Source organism: Girardinichthys multiradiatus, chromosome 15 (assembly GCF_021462225.1).
Source record: "Girardinichthys multiradiatus isolate DD_20200921_A chromosome 15, DD_fGirMul_XY1, whole genome shotgun sequence".
NCBI lineage: Eukaryota > Metazoa > Chordata > Actinopteri > Cyprinodontiformes > Goodeidae > Girardinichthys > Girardinichthys multiradiatus.
Genome location: NC_061808.1, coordinates 1,551,580 through 1,563,777, shown reverse-complemented (window position 1 = coordinate 1,563,777; position 12,198 = coordinate 1,551,580). Strand labels below are relative to the sequence as shown.

At 43.7% G+C, this 12,198-nt stretch overlaps 1 protein-coding gene across 4 annotated transcripts in view; it reads right to left on the bottom strand.

Annotated features, from left to right (window-relative positions):
• pex7 (peroxisomal biogenesis factor 7) overlaps window positions 1-12,198 on the bottom strand; it is a 43,898-nt gene that overhangs the window by 12,713 nt on the left and 18,987 nt on the right. For 2 of the 4 annotated variants that reach the window (XM_047387269.1, XM_047387268.1), the window contains exon 9: window positions 7,062-7,117. The exons of the other annotated variants lie outside the window; for them this stretch is intronic. In XM_047387269.1, the coding sequence (XP_047243225.1) occupies window positions 7,062-7,117 (56 nt within the window). The remainder of the gene's footprint in view (window positions 1-7,061; window positions 7,118-12,198) is intronic. 4 annotated transcript variants of the gene reach the window in all.

Here is a 12,198-nt window from a genome sequence, read left to right as displayed (position 1 = left end):
TAGTTTGGTCATATCCTGGATGACTGAGAATCTTCACCAGGTTATCTTCTGTTCAGTTTCTAAGGTCAGTCCAGATTTGACAAATTTCAGAGTTCTTCTGGTTCTTTGAACCAGACTCCAGGAGCTCAGTGACATTTTATGAAAGAACAATTTAAGAACCTGCCCTGTAAAACCAAAACAAAGACCACAATAATTAGTGTCAGTAATGATAAATTATACAGACTGAACACCATGGAAAGGGTGGAAGGACACTGCTTAGCAGACATGGAGGGATAGATGCGAGGAAGACAACCATCTACAAAATCAGGTTATGAAAAATAAAGATGATGAAGATGTAAAAGAGCAGGAGAGGTAAGTGGAAACAAACAGAGAGCCAATAAAACACCGGCCACATAGCTCGGGCAGCAGCAGCCAATCAGGCTAATTGAAAGACTGTTTCTCTTCCTGGTCCTGACAGAGTGCCCTGTGGGTGTGTGTGTGTTGGTGTGGGTGTGTGTGTGTGTGTGTGTGTGTGTGGGTGTGTGTGTGTGTGGGTGTGTGTGTGTGTGTGTCCTGACGCAGCAAACACTCCCTCCAGACTCATCCACTTTGCAAATGCAATTAAATCATTCGGAGAGAGTGGAGGGTGGTGGTGCCAGGGGGTGGGGGGAGAAGTTGCAGCAGCTCTCAATGGGCTCCATTAGGCCATTAGACCCGTATTAATACTGGAACCACAACACACTCTCACACACACATGCTTCCAGTAAGTAATGAATGTAGAGAGTGGAGCATCGAGAGGTTTGATTCACTGAGTGATTGAGTTGTTGGTGTAAATCACAACCGGTTTCTTTAGCTCAGCAACTTTTTAACAAATTCACATTTGAAATATGCCAAATCCTTTAAACCTGTTTTAATTGAATGCCTTGTGATGTGGTTAAACTGGACAGCCCTGAATTAACTGGGAAAAAAAATACATGAACATGGGTTATAGAAGGGAACTTAAACTCATCAAAGCGTCTGAGTTTAATTAGTAACTAAATGTGAAACAAAGACAACACAATTAGGATCTGGTAGTATCCACAAAGCTGGGGGCCTAACCCCCTTGAAGGGGGCACATAGTTGCCACTAACAGAACAAGGTGTGCGTACTTATCAGCCAGAGTGCAGAGGGTTTCTCTGAGACGTGATGAATGCAGTGGAAATAACATCTCTCAGCTGAAATGAATGCATTTCTGTCAGAGGCCCATTCATTACATTAGAGACAGGGGTAATTATCCTGCAGCAAAGAGCCACTGCAGGGCTGATTGCTGTCATACATGTGCAACACCAATGATTTATGGATCACTGCAATGAAGAAATGTTGCTGCTCAAGAAGCAGAAGTTATTTTTTCATTCGTCTTTGCAGAGACACTCTGTGCCAGGGCGATCCCAAAGCATTCCTAGTCCAGAAGGGATTTACAGACCACCATCCAGTTCACTCTGCACTCTGCCTCAACAGTTTTCTTCACAGTGGGTGGGTAAACTGGACTGGGCTTCCTTTAGTTTCTTTGGGATAAGGCCCAGAAGCCAAGACATAATGATCAGGCGCCTTCTTGCAAACGCCCTGGGATGCTCCAAGATGTTTTTCTACTCCAGGCAAGGTCGGAAGTTCCTGCATAAATGCCTTTGGATTTTTCTTAGTCTGGGCCCAATTTGAAATCAGACATAAACCCCCAAAAAGCTTCCATCCGTCTGTCCTTCTGCACCTGTAAGATATAATCTCTCCAGTGGGACCTGGTTTTGTAGGAAGTGTCTTGAAACCAACTCATGAAGGCATCTTTAGATTCCTAAACTACTTAAAATGGCTCCTTTCAGTATGGAGCGTTCCTTTCAACTAATAAAAACTGAACGCTTCACTTTTCAGTTTAGTTCTGTCTTCACCTGGACAGCATTTGTAGCCTTGACTCATTCCCACCTGGAGGTTGGCAAACAGCTTAGTCCAGCTGAGGAGCATGGCCTCAGCTAACATCTCCAGTGCCTGCTGGAGGTTCCGGATGAATAAGGGCAACTTCTTATCCGCATCAAATTAGAGACTTGTTTCTAAACGGTCTTCATACTTACTTCTATGAATGTTTTGGAGCTGAAGCTGAAGCAAGGCTCTTGATTGTCCCCAATAAAAAATATTCAAGTTCTGATGCATTTACCAGTTAGAATGGCAACCCAACTGTGAGCGTTTTTGTCCAGATTCTGGTACTGATCATCACAAATGGTCACAGTTTGGTTTCTTGTCTGCATATTTACTGATGAAAATGCTTCCTTCTTGTGAACCATTCAGTAGAATTAACTAGGCCCAAAACAGTTGTGTAGTGTGAACAAACACGAGTTTTAATATTCGGATCAGGTTCCTTGTAAAATAATCCAGTGGGCTTTAGGTGGTACCTTATTGGGCCAGACTTTCTCATTGAGCCTTTAATAATATCTAGTCTACTGCCATGTTGAAGATCAGTTAGATGTATGAGAGTACCTGTATGCAAAACAAAAGGTCTGGATTAGGACTGTAGCACAGAATCAGAACCAGAACCAGAAAGACCAGATTCATGTTTAATGTTCATTCATGAGGACTCAAGGATGTTGGTTGGCTGAGCTCAGCCTGAAGAAGCTGCAGGATGGCTTTTTATAGAACCACTATAGTTATTTACATTTTTATAGTACTACTCTGGTTCTTTTTTAAGCTGTTTTATTAATTTTTCAGTAATTCAGTTTGTGCTGCCTGACGTTCCCCCCAGAAATATGTTATTTTATAACATCTAATCATAATCCGGCTGCAGGGACATGAAGCGTGCAGTGAAAACATCAAAATAATACTCGGACATTTGTTTTTACAATTCTATGAAATTCATTTTGACCCAACCTCTGCACATAAAACGTAACACTTGTACAAGTCGTGCAACATGAATGATAACTGAAGGTGGGATTTTATCCTTTAAATCAGGTGAGCGGCAGCAGGGGTGTTTGGACGTGCTGCTCATCCCAAGGTCCAGGCCAGGAAAACTGAAGCTCTCTTTTGTTTGCAGGTAATTATTTAACATGTTTTGTGTTTCATTCAATGGAACCGTCCATTCACCTGTCCCCTTTGTTGGTTAATATGAAACCTGTTCAGTCACAACAGAAAGGAGGTGAAACCTGCATGTGAACTCAGATCTAAAGGCTGAGCATTTCCATGAAATATTTAAGGCTGATATGTCTGAATGGATCAGCAGCTGAAGGCTGTTATGATTATAGTTTAAACAGGAAATTAAGGCTAACAAGCAGAAAGGCACACAGAAGCAGACAACCAATTATCTAAAGCAAACATGATGCGTTATTTAAAGGAAACATTGCATCAGTGAACCGAGTCAACAACATGACAACATGTAGATGATCTTTAGACATCTTATATTTTCTTTCCAAGCAGCCAAACCTTGCTTGAAACTCTTTTAATCAACAGTTCTTCAGCCTTTCTGCTTTCTTTGGACTTTTCTTCACATTTTCAGTCCAGTCATTGTCCCTGTCCCCAACCACGCTGTCATGGTCTGCTACTGAGAGAAAACTTGACAAAATAAGAGTGAGTATCTGAAGAAACACAAATCCAGCTAAGACCTGAGAGGTGCATTGTCCTTCAGCTGATCATCTATAGTTTATAGCCACCGACTCTCAAGGAATCACCTTGTTGAAGCTAAAATCCTAGATGTTTACCACTGGAACTGGTATCTTTGGGATTTTCAAATGTTCAATGACAGAAATTGGAACAAAATGAGTCTTTGACCCTGGCATCATCATAACTCTGGTCAAACATCTAACTACACTCTGCTCAACCTATCAGACTGTGGCTGGGTCACAGCAAAGATGAAAAACCTCCCTCAGAGAAGGGAAGATGTTCAGCTGTACCCTCACCATGCTCAACGTCAACAGCACCTTCTCACAACAATCTAACCTCATGCGAACACAGTCTGGGACTACAAGCTTTAGCATCAGAGACTCAGCCAGTACTTCCACCCCCGAGGCGTTCAATGGCCAGGTACCAGACTGGAACTGAAACTCTGGAACATCTTCTAAAAGCCTGAAGAACAGCTGATCAAGACTAAGTCCGACAGGTTGGAGGGAAAACAGAAAGAGATAAAAACTGAATCAGAAGTTTTTACAAAGAACAGAAGTTAAACCGCCTAATTAATTGTAAATGAATGTAACTTTATTATAAAACATCTTTGGTCTCAGCAGTTATGGGAAGAACACGACTGATGGACAAAATCTGTAAAACCCAAAGCCTGAGAGAACAAGACAGAAACATATCTAAGATGAGATGGTTCTGGGTGGTTGTTCTGTGTGCTGATCGTTAATTATTGTTCAATTAAGCAGGAAATTAACGTTAACAAGCAGAGCAGGGCAGAAACAATTATCTAAAGCAAACACAAAAGACATTGACGTTGCAACTGAACCGGGCTGAAATCACTAGCAGGAGAACTTTGTACCTGCGTTGACAGCTTGCCGTGTCTTTATGAGTTTCCTGTGGTCTGAGCAGGTGTGTTTGCACAGCAGAATCTCTGATGAGCTGAACACAACACTGCAGCTCAGATTTATTAAGAACTAATCAGGGTGACTGGCAGCCATGTTTTATCACATTAACTCATCATACAGTAGAAACCAAACAATGCATGGAGGAATAATTACTGTGGGGTTGAGTTATTGGATGCTGACGTGGTTAATCTGCAGGGCGGAGCAGGTCAGGTGAACACATGCTGCTCCTCTTAATGAGGCGATAAGCATTCATCACCATCAGTGATCCAAGTTTAACACACAACTTGGACCAATGGTCACCCTGAAGCTCTGTGTTTGGCTCTGTTGGTTCAACCTGTCACCAGTTGACCCTCTGCCATCACAGAACTAGTGAAGGGCAGCAGGCTAATCTCAGCTCGGCAGGATGTACTTGTCCTGTTAGCTGAGTTTAAACGTCCAGCAGCAGCTCACAGCCATGATTGTTCATGTAAGCCGTCAGAAGGAAGGGAAGGGGCTCAGTGTGCTTCTGCAGTGCTGCGGTGTGAAGCTGACACATGATTATAAAAAAAAATGATTATACCACTTTGAATTTGCTTTAAAGCACAAATAAATCCAGTGTATGAGCTGTGTCAGGATTTGGGTTTGTGTTTTTGGGCTTGCTACATGTGCTCATTCTCAGGTGTGCTGGAGGTCTCAGGTGTGCTGGGTGACAGGTGCGACTTATTCCACTGATTGCCAGGAGTACTTAAGCAGGAGGCTGCCAGCACTTCAATGCGAGTGTTTTGCCACAGTGGTACAAGCTCTAGTCACACTCCAAGTTATGCTTTGTACTTCGACCTCGTTTAACTTTGTTTTTTGCTCCTCTGCAGATTTTGAAAGCTTAAGCTTTGGATTTATGTCATTGAGTTTTCTGGACTACATTTCTGAAAGTTACTCTGGATGATGAAGCCTGTCTTCGTTCTGAGGATTCCTATCCTGTGATCTACCTTAGTTTGGATTCGCATCAAGCCACAAGCGTACCCTGTCCACCCTCCAACGTAAACCACCGCACATCGAACTTGTTTCCTGTAACCTGAGCTCCACAGAACAGCACCAAGTGAACTCTCTACGGATATACCTGCTTAAGACCTGGATCCTGAATCTCATTCCCCTGGCGACCTGACCATCATAACCCAGTAAGCCGTTCTCAGTATCAAAATAACTATTTGTTCTTGGTTTCGTTTTTCCCTCCGTTACTCGTACTCATCCATTCTCTTCACTTCTCTCCTTACAGTGAAATATTTCGTCTGTTCCGTTCCTGACTATATCTTTAATAAACAATCTTTATTTTACTTCCTCCTCCTGAGTTCTCTGTATGTGGGTCCGAGCTACTTCGAACATAATGACACGCTGTACTTGAGAACAAAGTTCTGTACGGTTTGTCTGCAGGTGATGTTCTCCGTTGTGAAGAACTGAATGTGTCTGAGGTCCAGCCTCTCCAGGGTTTGGTTTGTGAGGCTAGTCCTTTTAGTTGAGGGGTGAGGACTGCATCGGGTCACTGAGCCGCCCTACCGAAGAGAGTGCTGCATGAGGGTGTCTGTGTGACGCAGCTCTACTCAGCATAGAGTGAAAGAACCACAGAGCGCCTGGATCAATGAAACTCAGGGTTTGATGAACAACCTGATGGGTTTTTTTTTTTTTTGGAAAATCCCTCGGTCTCTCTCTGCATGTTTGAAACCGACAGCCAACCTTCATCACCGTTTCAGTTTTCAGTCTTCTCTTGGTCAGTGCAGTGTTCCTCAATGAAAGCTGCTGTATTTCCTGCGTGAAACCCATAAACCTCTGCACTCCTGTGGCAGGTTAACATCCTGTTAATAAACTGGACTGAACGCTCCACACAACGTCTTCTCCCAGGACTTCTGAACACCAGCAGGTGGTCTTCAAACAGCAGACTGTTTATGAAGCCAGGAACCAGCAGATTTATAGACTCGGCTGAAGCATTCATTACAGGACTGGTTTGATTAAACCCAACAGAAGTTCTACATCGCTGGGTCCAAAAGTGCCACAATCTATTTAACATCATAATTTAAAATAAACTTTGAGAAGAAAAGTTCATGAAATAAACTAATTTAATAATTTTGTATTAATTATAAGCCCATTTATTGTATGAGGTTCATTTAATGATTTCATTCTTCCTGCTACAGTGCAGCACTAAACTGAAACTCACTGAACATGTTTCCTTTCTGGCAGGAACTCTGAGGCAGCCTAGCCTGAAATTACAGACATTAGAAAATGTTTCTGTGCAGATCATCATGTCTTCATCTCTTCACCATCTTTGTGTTTCTGTCTTCATCTCACACATCGGTTCCCTCCATCACACCTTATTGCTCAGTGCCCTTCCTCATTACTCTGATGAAGACTCCCTCACTCCACTTCAATCCAGAATTTAATAAAAAGTAGCAGAATGTGAACTCTTCAGCTTTTAAAAGGCTGGAGTCACAAAGATAAAAATGAAACATCAGAAAGCGTTCTGCTGAGAAGGTTTCTTTGTGGAACCATGAACAGATCTACAAACAGGACAGGAGATCTTACCGGACCGTGAAGTCGTAGGAGCAGGACGCCAGCACCATCTGACTGAACGGGGAAAACTGTGAGGAAACAACATCACTGGTTAGAACCAGACCATGAAGATCTTCTTGGTCTGGACCAGATCTAAAAGGATTTCACTGCTGTAGCAGAAAAAAAATCAACTTTTTCTCATGTTGTGTGAAAAGAACCATGGATGAAACTCTGATTATTTCATCTGAATCCATCATCCATCTCTCCATCTCTCCATCCATCCATCCATCCATCCATCATCCATCCATCTCTCCATCCATCATCCATCCATCCATCATCCATCCATCCATCATCCATCCATCATCCATCCATCCATCATCCATCCATCATCCATCCATCCATCATCCATCCATCTCTCCATCCATCATCCATCCATCATCCATCCATCCATCCATCCATCCATCTCTCCATCCATCATCCATCCATCATCCATCCATCCATCATCCATCCATCCATCATCCATCCATCATCCATCCATCCATCATCCATCCATCCATCCATCCATCCATCATCCATCCATCATCCATCCATCTCTCCATCCATCATCCATCCATCATCCATCCATCCATCATCCATCCATCCATCATCCATCCATCATCCATCCATCCATCATCCATCCATCCATCATCCATCCATCATCCATCCATCCATCATCCATCCATCCATCATCCATCCATCATCCATCCATCCATCATCCATCCATCCATCATCCATCCATCATCCATCCATCATCCATCCATCCATCCATCCATATCTCCATCCATCATCCATCCATCATCCATCCATCATCCATCCATCCATCCATCCATCCATCCATCCATATCTCCATCCATCATCCATCCATCATCCATCCATCCATCCATCCATATCTCCATCCATCATCCATCCATCATCCATCCATCTCTCCATCCATCATCCATCCATCATCCATCCATCCATCATCCATCCATCTCTCCATCCATCATCCATCCATCATCCATCCATCCATCATCCATCCATCCATCATCCATCCATCATCCATCCATCCATCATCCATCCATCCATCATCCATCCATCATCCATCCATCATCCATCCATCCATCCATCCATATCTCCATCCATCATCCATCCATCATCCATCCATCATCCATCCATCCATCCATCCATATCTCCATCCATCATCCATCCATCATCCATCCATCCATCCATCCATATCTCCATCCATCATCCATCCATCATCCATCCATCTCTCCATCCATCATCCATCCATCATCCATCCATCCATCATCCATCCATCTCTCCATCCATCATCCATCCATCATCCATCCATCCATCATCCATCCATCCATCATCCATCCATCATCCATCCATCCATCATCCATCCATCCATCATCCATCCATCATCCATCCATCATCCATCCATCCATCATCCATCCATCCATCATCCATCCATCATCCATCCATCCATCATCCATCCATCATCCATCCATCCATCATCCATCCATCATCCATCCATCATCCATCCATCCATCATCCATCCATCCATCCATCCATCATCCATCATCCATCCATCATCCATCCATCCATCATCCATCCATCCATCTCTCCATCCATCATCCATCCATCATCCATCCATCCATCATCCATCCATCATCCATCCATCCATCATCCATCCATCCATCTCTCCATCCATCATCCATCCATCATCCATCCATCATCCATCCATCCATCCATCCATCATCCATCCATCCATCCATCCATCATCCATCATCCATCCATCATCCATCCATCCATCATCCATCCATCATCCATCCATCATCCATCCATCCATCTCTCCATCCATCCATCATCCATCCATCATCCATCCATCCATCATCCATCCATCATCCATCCATCCATCATCCATCCATCATCCATCCATCCATCATCCATCCATCCATCCATCCATCTCTCCATCCATCCATCATCCATCCATCATCCATCCATCCATCATCCATCCATCAATCCATCCATCCATCCATCCATCATCCATCCATCATCCATCCATCCATCCATCATCCATCCATCATCCATCCATCCATCATCCATCCATCATCCATCCATCCATCCATCCATCCATCATCCATCCATCCATCATCCATCCATCCATCATCCATCCATCCATCATCCATCCATCCATCCATCATCCATCCATCCATCCATCCTTCCATCATCCATCCATCCATCCATCCATCCATCCATCCATCCATCCATCATCCATCCATCCATCCATCATCCATCCATCCATCCATCCATCATCCATCCATCCATCCTTCCATCATCCATCCATCATCCATCCATCCATCCATCATCCATCCATCCATCCATCCTTCCATCATCCATCCATCCATCCATCCATCCATCCATCATCCATCCATCCATCATCCATCCATCCATCCATCCATCCATCATCCATCCATCCATCATCCATCCATCCATCATCCATCCATCCATCATCCATCATCCATCCATCATCCATCCATCCATCTCTCCATCCATCCATCATCCATCCATCATCCATCCATCCATCATCCATCCATCATCCATCCATCCATCATCCATCCATCCATCCATCATCCATCCATCCATCCATCCATCTCTCCATCCATCCATCATCCATCCATCATCCATCCATCCATCATCCATCCATCATCCATCCATCCATCCATCCATCCATCCATCCATCATCCATCCATCCATCCATCATCCATCCATCATCCATCCATCCATCATCCATCCATCATCCATCATCCATCCATCATCCATCCATCCATCCATCCATCCATCATCCATCCATCCATCATCCATCCATCCATCATCCATCCATCCATCATCCATCCATCCATCCATCATCCATCCATCCATCCATCCATCCTTCCATCATCCATCCATCCATCCATCCATCCATCCATCCATCATCCATCCATCCATCCATCATCCATCCATCCATCCATCCATCCATCATCCATCCATCCATCCTTCCATCATCCATCCATCATCCATCCATCCATCCATCATCCATCCATCCATCCATCCTTCCATCATCCATCCATCCATCCATCCATCCATCCATCCATCATCCATCCATCCATCCATCATCCATCCATCCATCCATCCATCATCCATCCATCCATCATCCATCCATCCATCATCCATCCATCATCCATCCATCCATCCATCATCCATCCATCCATCCATCCTTCCATCATCCATCCATCCATCCATCCATCCATCATCCATCCATCCATCATCCATCCATCCATCATCCATCCATCCATCATCCATCCATCCATCCACATAGAGTAGAAGGAGAAATGATGGACTGTAACAGGTAGGTCAGGACAGCTCTCTGACTTGTCATTTAGATATTCAAATGAAAACCCATTAAAACCATCATGGACCTGTTAATTATGTTTGTTGTGGACCATTGGATCCCACCATGAGGTACCGATAGATCTCCATGTTTGTTGAATCTAAGTTTCTAATGTTGGTGGTTTGGATCCTTAACAGTCTGTTGGGTGAAACGTTGCGGCTGCTCTAGGAAGACTTGGTTTTAGCCTAGAAGATGAATTAAAAAGCTTCTGGCCCTTTGAACGGAGTCTCTGGTCTGTTTTTAGCTGAGTAGTTGGAGGATTGTGCAGAAGGACAGAGTCTGGACGGAGTCCATGGAGAGACATCTCAGCAATCTGCTGACTAAGCACCTCTAAATGAATTTATTCCATCATTTGTTCTCCCCCTCTGCTTCTGCCACTTTCACCTTTCACATCAGGCAGTTTCTGCTCATTAAACACAACTCCAGTCAGATTTCCATCTTTGTCTCAGTTCAGTTCCCTTCCAACCACTGCATTAAGGTGCGAAACATGCAGCACATCCTCAACTTCAGAAGCTTGACCCCTTCAAGGTCAGCTTAGGCATTTTACCTTCAACTTCTTCAGGGTTTTTCCTTCCATCTGTGCCCACTGGGTCCATCACAGGCAAGAAGGCACTGATGGGTGTTTTTGAGGAGATCTTTGAGATGTTTTTGATATTCATGCAAGGCTATTGATCTGCACAGCAACTCTCTACAGCTGCTCTTCAAGGGTTCTAAGGTGTCTCCAGGTGAGAAGGGATATCTTCATATATCAGGACTGCAGAAGACTGTAGGAGATATCAGTGAGCTTATAAGTCAGCAGTTTGAGTCTCATAGTTTGTTCCTGAAGTTATTAAAGAGTTAGACAGAAACAAGATGAGCTTGAAAGCCCCACCATGACCAGGCTTCTTATTAATTCTCTGAATGTTACGACTCATTTGTAATCGAAGAGTTAAAAGGAGTCAGAGGTTATGAGCAACCAACCAGTGTTCACATCAGAACCCGCTCAGAACAAGCACAAAGGGCCTTTTTGGGTCTGATATCTGCTGGTGGTTCCAGCTCAGGTCCAGCTGTGCCTCCGGAGATGTCTCCTTGGCTTAGAGACACATCTGGATACAGAGGACAGCGTCATGTCTGTCTTGACACTTCAACACAGTACGGCGGCCGTGATCTGTCCCGGTTCTCCCCCTCAGACTCAGAACCAGGTTGTTAACAAAGAAAGATGCATTGAAGAAGTAACTGGATGAAGAACATCAGAGCTGAGAGAGCAGTGGAAAATGAAGGTAGCGTAGCGAAGGGCACAGTGCTGGACAAACAATTATTATAGCTGCAACCAGAACCTGGAGACTCGGTTGGGTCCAGTTTCTTGCTTGGATGGAAGCTTTGTTCTTCTGAGGTTTGATTCTTTAAACAAACCTTCTCCTGTGAAGCGAACCCAAGACGCTCCGCTACCGAACAGTAACAGCTGTTTGCTGTCTCATCCATCAGGAGTCTCATTAAAGTTCGGTTACATTATGAAAACAAGGTGAAACTGATATAGTCAGCCTGAATATTATTTTTGTTAAGGGTTCTGTTGATGATTTTCTAGGTTTAAATATGTTTATTGGGTACTCTAGTATTAAAATGTTATAACAAAGGCAGGTTTATTACTTATGTTGATTTTGTATTTATATAGAAGTTCAAGTTAAGGAGATAAAATAAAATGATTTTCATTTAATAATCAGTTTATTCAACAGGTTTGAC